This window comes from Mus caroli, chromosome 2, assembly GCF_900094665.2.
Source record: "Mus caroli chromosome 2, CAROLI_EIJ_v1.1, whole genome shotgun sequence".
NCBI classification, from domain to species: domain Eukaryota; kingdom Metazoa; phylum Chordata; class Mammalia; order Rodentia; family Muridae; genus Mus; species Mus caroli.
Genome location: NC_034571.1, coordinates 162,072,807 through 162,089,983, shown reverse-complemented (window position 1 = coordinate 162,089,983; position 17,177 = coordinate 162,072,807). Strand labels below are relative to the sequence as shown.

Here is a 17,177-nt window from a genome sequence, read left to right as displayed (position 1 = left end):
AGGACATTGACTTTTAGGGATTAAATCTTCAAGAGTGGAAACTGGAGTCCATAGAGTCTAAAGCTACTCCCTTCTCCCTGGCCAGTGGCTCAATGGAAGGCGAAGTGAGATGGGTAGGAGGTGTATTTTCTGAAGGAAGAATGAGCCACACAGAGCCAGGCCTGTTACAAATGTGGACCAGGCAGTAGTGGCGCACACCTTTTGATTCCAGCATTTGAGAGGCAGGCGGATTTCTGAGTTTGAGGCCAGCCTGGTCTATAGAGAGATTTCTAGGACAGCCAGGGCTACATAGAGAAACCCTGTCTCGAAAAACCAAAAAAAAAAAAAAGAAATGTGGACGCTGAAAGTAAGTGGCCTCTGCATCTAGTAGGTCATTTCCCCTAGCAGCATCTAGTACCTGGAACAACAGGGTCCTGGGCTATGCGTAATGAAGGAAAGGTTCCTGTGTTATCTGCTGAGGGTTTGGACCCGTCTGATTTTGTCAGCTCATTTTCATAACTTCTTTTTTGAGATGGACTCCTCCTTATGTAGCTCTGTCTATGTAGACCAGGCTGGCTTTGAACTCTCAGATCCACCTGCTCCTTCCTTGTGAGTGCTGGGATTGTAGGCATGCTCTACCATGTTGTGCTTTTGTAACTCCTGTAGTCACTGGGTAGGAGACAGGTGTATATCTTGGTGGCATCCCAGACAGCCAAATTGGGGACAATTCTATCGTAAAGTTTGGCCTATTTGTTTTTGAGACTGTGTTTTATGTTGATCAGACTTGCTTTGAACTTACTGTGTAGCCCAGGCTGGCCAGCCTATCATCGCCCCTTCCTGTTTAAACTTGGCATTTATATTTCAGTGAGCAGAGCTCTGGCTTAAGTCTCCTGACTGGTTGAAATTCTACTCACTAAGTGTATCCACTGGGAAATATGCTAATGATTTGATTAACAAACATGTTTAACAGGATGCATTATGGATTAGTTAAAGGTGAGGCAGTTGATTCTAGTCCCTTTTTGTGGAGAAGATCATGTGACTCATAGGCCAAGCCCTGTTCCTGAGCCTTCCTCACTGAGACTTGTTTTTTTCTTTTCAGATTTTGGAAATCCCTCGTCTTCACATTGCCGGGATCAAAGTCTTGCTCAACTGAGCCACTCACCAGTGGAGATGGACAGAGCTGTTGCCCTCATGCTGACGCACATCTGACTCACAGCCCGGGACAGCCTGGATGCCTTGTTTGTGCAAAGAGCCATCTCCATCACTGAGCTCTCCCAAGCTCTGGAATATACTTGTCCCTCTGACCTTAGAGGTGCTCTGATTTTGACGCCCAGGGCTCCGAGAGGTTCTGAGTGGTGATACCTCACAGGCGGCCTTATTCTAACTGCAGGATCCCCACCTGATAGTGGATTACCCATCCTGTCAGACCCTGAAGTGGTTGGCAGCATGCCGACCCAGTCCCTCCTCGTGTACATGGACGGGCCGGAAGTCCTCAGCAGCTCTCTCGGCTCCCAGGTGGAGGTGGATGATGCTGTGCCCATAAAAGGGCCGGCGGCAGTGCCCTTCCTAGCTGCTCAGGAGAAGAGCATGGCCGCGGCAGAGGGCCACATGCCCCTGGATTGCATGTTCTGCAGCCAGGTCTTCTCTCAGGCAGAGGACCTCAGTCAGCATGTGCTGCTGCAGCACCGGCCCACCCTCTGCGAGCCAGCTGTTCTGCGTGTGGAGGCCGAGTACCTCAGTCCCCTTGATAAAGCTCAGGAGCCAACAGAGCCACCGTTGGAGAAGAGTAGCGAAGACCCCGAGGAGTTGAGCTGTGATGTGTGTGGGCAGACATTCCCAGTGGCTTTTGATGTTGAGAGCCACATGAAGAAGCATAAGGACTCCTTCACGTATGGGTGCAGCATGTGCGGGAGGAGATTCAAGGAGCCGTGGTTCCTGAAGAACCACATGCGGACACACAATGGCAAGTCTGGCACCAGGAGCAAGCTTCAGCAAGGCATGGAGAGCCCAGTCACCATCAATGAAGTGGTCCAGCCACATGCCCCTGGGAACATCTCCACTCCCTACAAGATCTGCATGGTCTGTGGCTTCCTCTTCCCAAATAAGCAGAGCCTCATTGAGCACAGCAAGGTTCATGCCAAAGAAACTGTCCCCAGTGCCAGCAACGTTGCCCCTGATGACCACCAAGAGGAACCCACATCCCCCAGGGAAGAGTTGCTGCGGTTTTTGAACTTGAGACCCAGATCAACTGCAGATAGTATAGTGAAGCCCATGACCTGCATACCTCAGCTTGACCCGTTCACCACCTACCAGGCATGGCAGTTGGCTACCAAAGGAAAAGTGGCCATTGCCCAAGAAGAGGTGAAAGAGTCAGGCCAAGAAGGAAGCACAGACAATGACGATTCATGTTCCGAGAAAGAGGAACTAGGGGAAATATGGGTTGGGGGTAAGGCTGAAGGGTCTGGAAAGTCCAAAACAAGTAGAAGCAGTTGTCCAGGTCTCTCCCAAGACAAAGAGAAACCTAGACATGCTAACAGTGAAGTGCCTTCTGGGGATAGTGATCCCAAGTTGCCCAGTAGCAAGGAGAAGCCCACACACTGTTCTGAGTGCAGTAAAGCCTTCAGGACATACCACCAGCTCGTCCTGCACTCGAGGGTGCACAGGAAGGACAGGAGGACTGATGCCCTGTCACCCACCATGGCTGTGGATGCAAGGCAGCCTGGGACCTGCTCCCCAGACCTCAGCACCACTCTGGAAGACAGCGGGGCCGGGGACCGAGAAGGGGGCTCTGAAGACGGGTCTGAGGATGGGCTTCCTGATGGACTCCATTTGGGTGAGTATTTTGCTGCCTGTATTTTGCAGGGTTTGCTACAGGGGGCTCTGGGAGTCAGGCTGTCATCTCAGTGCTTTGTGGTAGCACTGTGTAGTCTCATAGAAGCATCACAGGCCCTTTTCATTTCTTTAATAAGGAGGTGAGTTTAAAAGGCTGGTCCATAATCCCATTATGTAAGGGCTCTGTATCTTTTGCTCCCAGAGGACTTAGTTTTTATAGCTAGTGCACCAGTGGGGATGCTGCTGGCTTCTTCAGGCAGTGGACTGAGGAGGCTATGACCTGGTGCAGAGTGCTAGGAACTATGGGACTGAGACCCAGGACTTTACCAGCTGCCTGGCATTCATTCCCGATGTTGTTATACAGGATTGCCTATCACAGCCTTGTTAATGCTTTCACCTACATGGGTTTCTGGTGCTCCCAAAAGGGTCAGGGAGGCTTCCTCAGCGTCCACTACTCATGCAGGGGGACTACTTGCCCAGTGTACTCTGATCACTTTGGTGTTTGTGAGGCCAGTGTTGATGAGGGAGCTTTTGATGTGGTCTTTTGCTGCAATCCAGAGGTGAGGGCCCACTTCCGAACCCGCTCCATGAATTTGGTATGTTCTAATGGTGTTAATAGAAAAAAGCTTTTGTCCAGTCTCCTGACTGGTGTGAGCCTAGAGCCTTTGGAGTATATTTAAATATACCTGTTTCCCATCTTGCTGCCCACCCCACTTGAACCATTGTATGATGTCACTGAACGTGAGGCTTAAAGTAACTAATGGCCCATGGGTTCCGTCTAACACTTCCAGATGTGTGTGGCCACTGGGTAGTATGTTGCAAGTCCTCTCTGAGACCAGAGCGAGTCTGAATAGTAAAATCTGTCGGCCACTGTGCATGTGAACCAGTACCCAGTTCTTTTTCTGGTCACTGCTACACTTTAGGAACTTTGCTTTCATGACACTTGGAGCTTAGCATATCTCACTCCTTAGTCCCCAGAAAGGTAAGGATACATGGTGTCCATGATGTCATGAGAAGGTCACAGATGGCCTCTGCACCTGTGCAGTTCTGCAGCATCAGCACTGTGGATCCCTAAAGGAGTCTACCAGCCATTGTACTTGATGGACAACTTGGGGGGGGGGTCCTGGGGTAGGCTTTTTGGCCTGGCTTGCCACAGGTGGGAGTGCTGGAGTCTGGCTGCAGTTCCTGGTGACCCATTATACATTGCCCGACCTTTCCTTGAGATTTCCCTGTTTGCAAAATAGAATCATCCACTTTGGCATCCTCCTAGGCTGAGCTCAGCCTTAGTTACAACCCTGCACAGAACAGCATAGTCCAAGTTCCAGGCCATAAGGCAGGTGCCAGATGTTGGGAAGGCCACAGCCTGTGTGTTACTGAGGTATCCCTAGCCATTTGCATGTGATGTAGAGAAGCTCACACTGTGACAGCTCGAGGCAGGGTGAGGTGTGGGCAGAGTTGAGTGCAGTGGGCCTCCCCCACTGTGCTGCCCTCCATTCTGTTTTACTCTTACTTTCAAGAAGTTGAAAAAGAGAGGCTGTGATGACTTTTCAAAGCCTCTTAGACCACCTTAGGGAGTCGTGTGCTTATGGATCCCCTTCCCTAACAGGATCTGCTGTAATGGAGGTGGTCTAGTCCATCTAGTATGCCTGTTTTTGCCCAGCTGTGTGGATCACCTGCCTTTGGGAGTTAGTAACAGTGCAGCATTTGACAGAGAAGGGAAGAGGCCTGTAATTGAAAATACAGTTTTGTAAGGCAAAATTTAGTTTCATTTTGGACTCCAGGTGGGGACATTTGTGTAGTTGTGATTGACTGCTCTGCTCCACCATGTCCCTGATCTAGACTTCAAGAGATACACCTCCCAGATAGGACTGACAGAGACTAGTGGAGCCATCTTATCTTCACGGATGCACATTATTTACAAGTTGGTGGGCTGGTGAGAGTGGAAAGTCCCAGCCAGTTTAGTTAGTCTGTCCTCAGTGGGTCCTCATCGGGCACTTCAGCCTTGCCTTTGAAGTCTAGTAAGCCAGGCCTCTTTTGAATAGGAGATTGCTTGGAAACCACAGATTTCCATCTTCCCAAACTTGGCTAAATTTTGATCAGCTTTCCTAGGTGCTTGCCCAAAGCCAAGTCTGGGCTGTTTCCGAGGTTATTTTGTGCTTGCTGCCCTCTAGTGGTAGTTTCTATATTCCCAGCCTGTTTTCTGCTGGCAGTTGGGAGGTTTTATATCACCTCCAAATACTGATTGGTTCTGAGTTCTGGCAGTTTTTCTGTCCAGTGGGCACACATCTACCTTAAGCATGAACCAGTTGTAACGTCTGCCAAGTGTCAAGAACAGAAAGTGTCTGTCAAGCTTCATCTCTTAAATGGTCATTCTTTTTTTTTTTTTTTTTTTGGTTTTTCGAATAAATGGTCATTCTTATGATGGAAGTACAAACCTCTTTACTAAGGCACCAGACTGCATTCAGAAGACACAGGGTAGTGCCGGGCCTGGTGGCACACAACTTTAGTCCCAACACTATGGAGGCAGGGTAGGGTGTGTGTGTGTGTGTATCTGAGTTCTAAGCCAGCCAGGTCTATCTATATACCTTGTCTCCAAAACAAGAGCGCACAGTCTAAGACATGAAAGGCTGCCTGGTGGCATTTTGTATGTTATTTTAGCCTTTGAAACTTCTACCCAGAGCTAAAATAATTCTTTAATGGTTTCCCCCAAATGTTTTGTGTTGAGAATCCTGGAGTCTGAATTCCTGAGTCCCGCACTTGGCCTGACTGACACCATTATTTTTGTTTCTGCTTTAAGATAAAAATGATGATGGAGGAAAAGCGAAGCCCCTCCCGTCCTCGAGAGAGTGTAGTTACTGTGGCAAGTTTTTCCGTTCAAACTATTACCTCAATATTCATCTCAGAACGCATACAGGTAAAGGACTGGGGTTTTAAAACATGTGTTGGCTAAAACAATTGTGTGCTGCTGTGGTTCAGATGGCGTTAGTGTGTGGTGTTTGCAGCTGCTGTGTGTCTACAACATCACTGCAGCTTGAATACTACTGGCTCCTGTTTTGAGGTTGGTTTATGGTTATCATATCTTAAGGCAAACTTGTAATATTTTGAAATGCCACATTTGAAAACTCTTATGACTCTGGAGTGAAGCAAGGGTGTATTTGGTACTGTTTGGATGTAGGTGCAGTGATGGTGCTGGGCACAATGGTTAGGCCGCTGTGCTGAAAAAGTGCGCAGATGCTGCCGTCGGGCAGCCATGAAGGTTGGGCCAGTTAAAGCGTGCTCTTACTGGGAATCAGGTTTACGTTTTCAAGTGCATTGCACTGGAGCATTGGCGCCCTAGCTGTGAGGATTGGCAGAGGGAACAGCCCATGTTTGGTGTCATAGCTTGCTTAGCTTGCAGAGTTCTATTGGCACCTTTCCTAAACATCGTGATACAGTGGCATATCTCGTTTTAGGTGAAAAACCATACAAATGTGAATTCTGTGAGTATGCCGCAGCCCAGAAGACATCTCTGAGGTACCACTTGGAGAGACACCACAAAGACAAGCAGCCGGTGGATGCTGCCGCTGAGTCCAAAAGTGAAGGCCGGAGCCAGGAGCCGCAGGATGCACTACTAACGGCTGACAGTGCGCAGACCAAAAATTTAAAGAGATTTCTTGATGGTGCCAAAGATGTTAAGGGAAGCCCACCTGCCAAGCAGCTTAAGGAGATGCCTTCTGTGTTTCAGAGTGTTCTCTCACCAGCACACAACAACGATACTCAGGATTTCCATAAACATGCAGCTGATAGTGCTGAGAAAGTGAGGAAGAGCCCTGCCCCTGCTTATCTGGACATGCAGAGAAAGAAAGCTGGGGAGCCTCAGGCCAGCAGCCCTGCCTGCAGACTAGAGGGTGTTGGGCCCTTAGCACGGGAAGCTGGCCATAGGGAGAAGATGGATCAGGATGCTGACTACAGACATAAGCCTGGTGCTGACTGCCAGGACAGGCCTTTGAATCTATCCCTTGGGCCACTCTACGCCTGTCCTGCAATCTCTTTGAGCAAGTGTCTGATCCCCAGCATTGCCTGCCCCTTTTGTACTTTCAAGACCTTTTATCCGGAAGTCCTAATGATGCACCAGAGACTTGAGCATAGGTATAACCCTGACCCGCACAAGAACGGCAGCAGCAAGTCTGTGCTGAGGAACAGGCGGACCGGGTGCCCTCCTGCTTTGCTGGGAAAAGATGTCCCTCCCTTGTCTGGCCTGCACAAGCCCAAGGCCAAGACTGCCTTCTCACCACACTCGAAGTCTCTGCACTCAGAGAAGGCTCGGCAGGGGGCCGCGGGGCCAAACAAAGCACCCCAGACTTCAGGACCAGACAACAGCACTTTAGCCCCAAGCAACCTGAAGTCACACAGGTCACAACCCAATGCCGGGGGCACCAGTACCACCAGGCAGCAGCAGTCAGAGCTGTTTCCCAAAGGTGGCGTCCCTGCTGCTATGGATAAGGTGAAGAGACCTGAGCCAAAACTGAAGTCCCTGCCAGCTCCCGCGTCTCAGTCCCCGCTCAGCAGTAATAATAGCAACGGTTCTGTTGAGTGCCCCGTGAAGGTTGATGGCCCATGGGCACAGCAAGGGAGAGACTACTACTGCCATCGGAATTCTGGCAGTGCCGCAGCAGAGTACAGTGAGCCACATCCCAAAAGACTCAAGTCCAGCGCCGTGTCCCTGGACACAGAGCATGCAGGGCCCAATGGCAGAAGGGGCTTTGAGCTCCCCAAGTACCATGTGGTCAGGAGCATCACCTCCTTGCTACCACCAGAGTGTGTGCGCCCACCGCCTGTGCTGCCCCACAAAGCCCGTTTCCTGAGCCCTGGGGAGGTGGAGTCGCCCAGTGTGTTGGCTGTGCAGAAGCCCTACAGTGCCTCTGGACCCCTGTATACCTGTGGACCTGTGGGACATACAGGAGCCAGCCCAGCCCTTGAAGGTATTACTGTAGGCACTAGGTTGGGGTTTAAACACATCCCACAGGAACATTGAGTTCTCAGATGCAGGCAACCAATCTACCATATCTAGTACAAAGCAATGGATTATGGGCCATCAGAGCTTAACTTTACAGGATTAAGTCTTGAGGAAATGTAGAATAAAACAAAAATAAAAAGATAAATGTAGTTGCTTTCCTTGCTGTTGAAGTCCAGGTGCTGCTAGCTGGTCATGGTGGAGCACACCTTTCGTCCCAGCACTGGGAAGCTGAGATGGTTGGACTGGTGGGAGGGGGTTCAAGCCTAACCTGGGCTACCTAGATCTTTCTAGGACAAAAGAAAGCCTGAGAGCCGCTGAAACTTTGCTTAGGGTTGTGACCCACCCTCCCCCCTTTCCACACTCACACGCCCGTTTCCACACATCGGTGCCCTTGGCCTGTAGAAGCAGAGAGAGTAGGAACTCCTTCCTGACTGAAGAGACTGCATCAGCTGTGAGCGGCACTGGTGCACTGGGTGTGTTCCTGACAGGTTGTCTTGTGTGCAGTGGTCACCTTGTTGCTGACGTGGAGTTCTCATAGGGAAACATTTCTTTTCCCGTGTTCCATGGAGGTTTCTGGTGCTTTCTTTCCTGTGCTCGGAGGAGGTAGACCAGGGTGCTCTCTTGCAGATTTGTAGTGAGGGTTCGAGTGCTCTAAAGATCACTAACTGTACACCACTTGTAAAGCCCAGAGAGCTATCAGTTTAGTGCATTCTGGGTACATCCTGCTAGGAACAAAACCAAGTGTTTTCATCCACTGCAGTGAAATGTCTCAGAGTTGTCATGAAGTGGAAACCTGTGCTGTGTGGGTACTGGAGCCCAAGCACTCTGCCAACTAAGCTACCCCCTCAGTCCAGGTTTAGTGTTTGCTGCCTGTGGGCTTAGGTGTCCGGTACCCCACAGTTTAAGTGGATGGGTTGTTTCAGTGTCTTTTACCCCCTTTCCTCTTCTACGGAGTTGCTTTATGCATGTGTAGGCTTCCCTGCTGTGATTGATGGCTGAATGAACGCATAGCACAGCTCCCTTCTCCAGACCCAGGGCTCGGGTCTTACTGACTAGTGCCATTGTTGGTGTTCACTTTATGTGTGTGCCAAGTTTGTTTATTTTTTTCAAGATAGGAATTGACTGTGTAAACCAGGATAGCCTCAAATTTCTAGATATTCCCCTTGCTCTGCCTCTTAAGTGCTGGGATTAAGGGCAAGTCTCACCAGGCCTGGCATATGTGGTTTTTGTTTCCTTTAAAAAAAGACAAGGTCTGACATTGTGTAGCATTGGTTGTCTTCAGCTCAATAGATATCTGCCTGCCTCCACCTCAGCTCTGGGGTTAGAGGTGTGCTCAGTGCTCTTTCTTAGTCTAAGGGGCTACGCTGGGGAGTGTTGTCCTCAAGGCCTGGAAGTCACCTTTCCCTCTCTCTCCAACTAGGAAAGAGGCCCGTGTCACATCAGCACCTATCTAACAGCATGCTGCAGAAGAGAAGCTATGAGAATTTTATTGGAAATACACATTACCGACCAAATGACAAAAAGCCTTGACTTCTGATTCTTGGGGAAAAAGGTGAGCATTGTTGTCCTTAAACACATTGTGTTGGTTTTACTTGAATAATACCAAATTCATTTTCTTTTTCAACTTGTAAAAGTGATGATTACTGTTTTAGATAAGTGACATTTGTTTGTGGATTAATGGCTTTGTGCTCAGTGTGGGCGGGTGCACGGACAGTGCTGTTTGGGAGACGATCCTATCCTTCCCCAGCGGGATGTTACTCCCATCCTCGGGCTCAGCAGCAAGGGCCATCTAACTGGCCCCCTTTTTTTTTTTAAATTCATTAATGATTTATTTTTTATTTTGTGTGCATTGGTATTTTACTTACATGTATGTCTATGTGAGGGTGTCTGCTTCTCCAGAACTGAAATAACAGCTATGAGCTGCCATGTGGGTGCTGGGAATATGACCCTGACCTGGAAGAGCAGCCAGTGCTCTTAACCACTGGGCCATCTCTCCAGGCCCTCCTCCCCCATTTTTGTTTTTTAAAAAGATGTTTGAAAATTTATAATTGCTGGATGATGGGGGCACATGCCTTTGATCACAGCATTTGAGGCAGAGGCAGGCAGGTCTCTGAGTTAGAGGCCAGCCTGGTCTACAGAGCCAGTTCCACGATAGCTAGGACTACACAGAGAAACCCTGTCTTTAAAAACAAAACAAGGGCTGGAGAGATGTCTGAGTGGTTAAGAGCACTGACTGTTGCTCTGGAGATTTGTTTACATGCAGTCCATAGCGGCTTCCCTGCCACAACAGTGACATTGGATTACTCTAGGACTGCTGACCTTAGGCTGGAGTCACACACACTCTAAGCCAGTGTGAGGAGATAGGCCTGGCTCTACACAGAGGTGAAGCTAGGCCTGCTGTCTTAGTTCAGAGGTGGTTGAAAGCATTGTGAAGCCCTGGCCTGTCCAGGCCCAGGTGTTTTCCCTCAGGGCTCACAGGTTTGATGGACATGAGCTTCCTGAGCTCAGGGAGAGGCTGCCAGCACTGTCAGCCTGTCCTTTAACATGTCACAGCCTGGGCACAAGGATTTTGGCATTCCTGAGCCCTTTCCTTCCCCTTTTCCTGTGTGAGCATCTGACCAAGTACCTCACCCTCACTAGTCAAAGATCTTTTAACACTGAGCTACGTCTCCAGCTATTTTGATTTTCCTCTTTTTGGAATGGTCTTGCTGTGAAACCTAGGTTGGCTTTGAACCTGGTAATCCCACCTCAGTTCTCTCAGTGCTGGTGTTACAGGACTGAGCCAGCACACCTGTGTCCCCTTCTGAGTTGGGGGCAGGTGGAGGTGCCAGATGGGATGTACCAAGTGCTGGGTTCTGGTTCCTGGTATAATTATCTCGTTCTGAGTAGTCCATCAGCTATGTAGGTTGGAATAAGTGGAACCCTTTGCACGTCTTCATCTCCCTCGATGTATTCGTGCATGCTGTAAGATTCTGTTCATCTATCTGCCTCTGTCAGTGAGTGCCTTTGGAGACCAAAAGAAAGGCTGTTGGCTCCCTGGGTTCTCTGGCAGAGCTGGTGTGGTAGCTGCGGAGCCGTCTCTCCAGCTTATCTCTTGCAATCCTTTAGTGATTGTGTGCTTTTCTAATCACTTTCAATGCTCTCCCATCAGGTCCCTGGATGCAAGTACACACTTCCACGGAATCATACATTGGCTCATCTTCTGAGAGCGCACAACAGTAGCTACTGAACAAGCTGTGACTGAACTGTACATAGACCCGAGAGGAGCAGAGAAGGAACACTACATTCTCTAACGTTCTGTTAACCTTTGTACCAAATAGCAATAAAAACGAGTGGGAGCCGTTGGGCGGTGCGCCAGAGGGACTGAAATCTATTTTGTCCCTAAATATTTTTTTAAAGAATTGACCAAATAAGTTTTTTTTTGCATACTTGAGCGCTGCTGAAAAGAAATCATTTGGGGTGGGGTGGGGTGGGGTGGGGATGTTGTAAAGCTTGCACCTCAGGTAACTGTAAATACCGACGTGGTAAACTTGCTTGAGTACTGTGTGTCTCCCTCACGGAGTGCGAGGATTTGAGCATTTTCTGCTCCTTTATGCTTTTTCATTTAAAACATGTTTTAAAGCATATGCTCCCTGAGTCTATTGTTTGTCTTCACATTGCTGATGGAAAGAAATGTTGACACTCTGATGTGCTGTGCATCTTGAGGTCAGCAGGCACTAACCTGGCACCTTTTATTCCAGCTGGTAGAGCTAGAGCTAGTGTGTACAGGTGTCCTGGAGCCCCAGCTTGCTGCCTGGGGTTGGGGGGCGGGAGGGGGGCTTTTGAGTGGGTGTTACCTACAGAGAAGCTGCCTCTGTAGAGTGGCCCATGTCACAGAGAGCCAGGCTCCATGGGGAGCCATCTAAGTTCTTTTCTTTTGGAAGATTGGGTGTCTCGGAGAGTTGCCATATCTCCTTGTGTGAATTGCGTGCTTGGAAGCAATTTTAAAGGGAGTGGAAAGTTTAGGGAAATATTTTAGTTTGTATTTGGAGTCTTGATGTGTCTGGTATTGGAGGTGTGGACACCTTGAAGTCTGGGTGGGGAGCTGCTGGCTGAGCCCTCCTGGCAGGCAGGGAGAGAAGACGCCTGGGCCTCTCCATTGTTTGTTTCCCAGGATGATTTCCTCAGTGCACAGGCAGCTCTCGAGATGGAGGGAGGACAGCCACCAACTAGCTCACTCAGCATTTTAAACTTGAGTTCCTTTGATATCTGAGTTTATTCAACAGTTCTTGGGTTTAGCAAACCCAAAATATTTTATTAAGAAACTGTTTCAAAGATAAATTTGCACTGCTCCTTTTTCTTGCCCCACCCCTCTTGATGGGACAAAAGGGTGAAGAGCTCAAAGAACCCCGACTCCCCCCTCCCCTCCCACCTCACTGTGTACCACGAGGGGTCCTTGGGAAACGTCTTACCTCCTGTCTTGAATGGAGACCTGGGTTGAGATGTGTCTGCTCTTGTAGAAAGATCTTTTATATCAGGAACATGTACACTAGGCCCTGTTCCCGTCCACAAGCTGAGCCATATGTACATAAGCTAGACTGTTTTCTTAGGTCTGCACTTTTATAGTCTGTTTTTGAAGATTAACACATTTGCAAGGTGATTGACGCCATCTTTGCCTAAATGCAGTGAGTGTATAGTTCTCGAGACAGTACAAATAAATCTGAGGGGGTCACATGGACTAGGGGCCAAAAGTAAACCCGTATCTAAAAAAGAAAAAAGTCACCAAGTCTGTTAGAAAACAGGTCAGCGTGTGGAATGCTGACATTTTGGGGCCTTTCAGATTTCTCTAGCTATATTTTCTGAATGCATGAAAATTCCAGGTTTTTTTTTTTTTTTCTTTTTCTTTTTTAAGCAGCCCTTTGTGCTTCAGTGTGTTCTTGTCATCAGTATTAACTCTGGGATACTACTGGCTCTGTGTCTTTCCCTGTGAGGCGACAGTACATGTGAGAAGAGGTACATTCGTTGGATTTTTGTTAATGTATTTATTTCATTCCAGTTTGATTTATTTTAATTGTTGATACTTAAGTTGTCAGTAGACATGCTTTATTTATGATATATTTCAGCTTAAAGTTATGTTATTATATGTGGATGTAAATATAGATTTGGTGTTTTACAGTTCTGGTGTTGTGGTTTTCATTGTGTTCCTGCTGTGTGTTTGTGAGTGTGTGAGAGGTGGGGGTTTGGAGGGCCAGAGGGAACGAGAACATTCAGGGGTTGGTTTTCTTTTTCCCTTGTGGGTCCTGGTAATCAAACTTAAGGTTGTTAGCTTTGCAGAAATCCTTAACCCACTGAGCTGTCTTGCCTGGGTCCTGTTTCCAGTTTTAAATTCAATTTTTGCTTTATTATTTAAAACCAATTTTTTTTTGTATGTGCCCTTGGAGGTTAGAGGGTGTTACATCCCTGAGAACTGGAGTTACAGATAGTTGTGAACCACCGATAAGTACAGACCCTAACTGCTCTTAGCCCCCAGAGCCAGCCCCCCCCCCCCGCCCCCTCGGGGATGGCAGTTGGAAGCACTCAGTACTTTCAGCACCCTTTGTCGCACCCTTCCTGGATTTCTTTGGAGACCTGCTTCTGTAGCACACTGTGCAGCCCAGGCTCTCATCAGATTGATTCAGCATGTGGCTTCAAACTTGCCATCTTGCATCTGTTTCCCGGGTCCTGGGCTTACACGCCTGGTTTCTCCTGGGTTTTTGGAAAGCGAACCTCAGAATTTAACTGGGAACTCTGTGAGTGTGAATCTTCTTTATCTTCTAGATAAAGACTGCTTCTGTGAATGTGTTGCCTGCACGGATGTGTGTGTACCCATGTGTGCCAGAAGAGGGCACGGGATACCCAGAACTAGGGTCATGGATCATTGTAAGCTAGCCTGTGGGAACCAAACCTGCAGGGCCATCTACGTCGCTAGCCCCTGCTGGGGCCAGCCATTTCCTACATACTAACTTCTGCCAGACTGTATTTTGTGGCTTCCTCAAAAATAACTTCTTACATATTATGCCCATTGCTTTTGAGCCAACAGAACTGGGATGTTAGTAAGTCAATTGATGGGTTTCTTGAGCCATTTTTTCCCTAGCCCTCCTCTACACTGAGACACTATTGTAGACACCGAGCCCTTGGCCTGGGTGAGTCCTGGTTTTGTCAGTTTGGGGTTTCATTGCCCTCATCTCTAACCCATGTCATTGAACAGACAAGTTAAACCTCAAGGTGGAAGTGGGTTTAGCTTTCCTCTTTTTGTTTTTTCGAGACAGGGTTCCTCTGTGTAGCCCTGGCTGTCCTGAAACTCACTCTGTAGACCAGGCTGGCCTTGAACTCAGAAATCCTCCTGCCTCTGCCTCGGGGTTTAGCTGGAGCAAGGGTGAATGGATTCCTCCTCTGCCTGTGTTAGCCTGTGAGGCTGTCAAGCTTAACAGTGGGCTAAGGCAAGTCAGAAAGGTACCTAATCATACAAGGTTACCCCACCTTTCTGCTTAAGCTTTCAGTGGCCCAAAATGAAAGCCCAAGGTGTGGGAAAGATGTTTTTAAAGTTCCGTGGGGCTGGAGAGATGTGTCAGTAGGTAAAGGCGGGTGGGCAGTTTCTGCCAAGCTGATGACTTCAGTTGCATCCACGGTACTCGTGGTGGAAAAAGAACCAACTCCTGCTGCAAGTAAGTTGTCCTCTGGTTTATACACACACACTCACACACACACACCACATCACACACACACACACCACACATACAGCACACATACACTCACACACACACCACATCACACAAACACACACACCACACATACAGCACACACATCACACACACACAACACACATCACACATACACCACACACACATACCACATCACACACACACACACACATACACTCACACACACACATACCACATCACACACACACACACATCACACAAACACACACACACACCACACATACAGCACACACATCACACAACACACATCACACATACACCACACACACATACCACATCTCACACACACACACACACACACACACACACACATACCACATCACACAAACACACTCACACACACACATACCACATCACACACACACACCACATCACACAAACACACACACACACCACACATACAGCACACATCACACACACACATACACACACCACACACACATACCACATCACACACACACACACTCTCATATATACACTCACACACACACATACACACACATACCATATCACACAAACACACACACCACACATACAGCACACACATAACACACACCACACACACATACCACATCACACAAACACACACACACCACACACACACAAATAAAAAGCTTTGTTAAGACCAGTGATATGATTCATTGTTAAGAAACATTTGCCCTCCAAACATGATGACCTGAGTTAATTGCTGGTTCTCCTACAGACTCACATAAAATAAATACAATTAATAAAATGTAGCCGTATTTAAAAGGTTCCATTGTTCATCTATTGAAACTATAAAGACCATGTGAGTGGGGCTCAGTAGCTCAGGCTGAAGGAGGAAGATTGTGAATCCCAGGCCAATCTGAAAGTAACAAAAGCAGGACCCCTAAACTTGCTTTGTGACACGGAAATACTGTTAGAACTAAGACTGAGTTTCTGACTGCCTCCTGACTTTGGCCCCTCGACCTTCAGGAATGACCCCGGAGTGAATGTACCATTGTGAGTGACTAAGCAGCTGGCCACTCTGAAGCCCAGAGTCTATCTGGCCAGGGGCAGTGTCTCCTGGTGGCCCAGAGTTTACTCCGAGTGCTGTGGCCTCACCTTTTGTTGTGAATAGACCAGTGTCTTGAGTTCTTTTGTATTACAAAGTTAAAAATATTTTTAGTATGTGTATCTGTGTGTGAGCACCCACAGGGGCCAGAGCTGGAGGAACTTACGGCGACCCCAGATGGGTGCTCCTGACTACGGCTCTCCAGACCACCCTTTTTGTTTACTTTAAAAGACTTATTTATAATTACGTCACGTGCATGTGAATACCCATGCAGGCCGTGGGCATTGGATCATTTGAGGCAGCTGGGATCTGCCCTATGTGGTTGCTGGCAATTGAACCCCAGGTCCTCTGGAAAAGCAGTAAGTGCTTTTAACCACTGAGCCAAAGTTTCTCAAGTCCTTAATTATGTGCATGTGACTGCAGGTGCCACAGAGGCCAGAGCAGCAAGCACTCTGAAGGGTTGAGCTCTCTCCACCATGAGAAATGGAGAGGGTTAGAACTCACTTTGAGCAGGGAGAGGGGTAGGGTTTTTATTTTTTCCTTGTTATTTTCATCTTTTAGGGTGTGGAGCACGTGCACACACACACACACACACACCTTACTGAGTTACCCTGCTCTCCAGCTCTTGCCTGTCCACAGTCTAGTCTGACTTTCCCATTGGTCTGAACAGGGGGGTTCTGTAGGATAATTAACACCATGACTTCAGCCCACTCTACATAATGCAGTGCTTCATCTGCATCTCCAACGGAGGCCTATACTTTTATTTTTGAAGTTGGTGTCTAAAGCAGAGCTTTGTTGTTGTTGCTCCAGAATAGCAAAATGGTTAGAAATGTGGTTTGTCAGGTTTCACTAGACCTGCTGGGTCAGGCACCACGTGGGTGAGGCAGCACCTAGGTCCTTTGCAGGCAGGGACTGGGTTGTCCTAGGATCGGATCCTTCCTGAGGACAGCCATGGACTGGACTCGGAACGGAGCAGAGAGCAGCTGTCTAGATCATAAACGTGAACTATGTCATCCTGCAGTTAGCTCAAACACACATCTTTGAAAACTTGCCCTGGTTGTCGATTGAACAGCAAAGCTGCGGGGTGGGTGGGGGGACAAGGGAATGGTCTTTGTTCCTACTGGAGCCATTGGTGGTGACACTTCACAGTTTTAAGGGAAAAGAGCCTGCAGACCTTGTTTTGCTATTTCTCCCAGCGGCATCAGAAACCCAGTTGGGATAGCATTGGAAATGTAATTGAGGAAAATACGTAATAAAAAAAATAAAAGAAAGAAAGAAAGAAAGAAAGGAAGGAAGGAAGGAAGAAAGAAAGAAAGAAAGAAAGAAAGAAGAAAGAAAGAAAAAGAAAGAAAGGAAGGAAGGAAGGAAGGAAGGAAGAAAGAAAGAAAGAAAGAAAGAAAGAAAGAAAGAAAGAAAGAAAGAAAGAAAGAAAGGAAGAAAAAGAACAAAGCAGGCTGAGAAGGTTGCTAGAGCGCTTGCTTAGAGCGTGAAGCCCTGGCAGGGGAGAGCTATGGTGGGCATGTCCAACATACATTGTCACTAGACCGAGGGAGGCTTTGTCTCCTGATGGCGTCCTTGACACCCGGTGCCTATGTCA

General features: G+C 48.1%; 1 protein-coding gene across 9 annotated transcripts in view; it reads left to right on the top strand.

Moving 5' to 3' along the window:
• Nucleotides 1-12,975, top strand: part of Znf217 (zinc finger protein 217) — a 33,848-nt gene extending 20,873 nt beyond the window's left edge. For 6 of the 9 annotated variants that reach the window (XM_029474088.1, XM_029474087.1, XM_021154674.2 and 3 more), the window contains 5 exons: nt 1,079-2,812; nt 5,609-5,725; nt 6,264-7,772; nt 9,228-9,359; nt 10,959-11,267. In XM_029474088.1, coding sequence (XP_029329948.1) covers nt 1,426-2,812; nt 5,609-5,725; nt 6,264-7,772; nt 9,228-9,337 — 3,123 coding nt within the window. In that variant the 5' untranslated portion in view covers nt 1,079-1,425 and the 3' untranslated portion in view covers nt 9,338-9,359; nt 10,959-11,267. Of the gene's footprint in view, nt 1-866; nt 973-1,078; nt 2,813-5,608; nt 5,726-6,263; nt 7,773-9,227; nt 9,360-10,958 lie in introns of those variants that run through there. The other 3 variants (XM_021154662.2, XM_021154668.2, XM_029474090.1) reach the window with 2 other exon arrangements.
• The last annotated feature ends 4,202 nt before the right edge of the window (nt 12,976-17,177 follow it).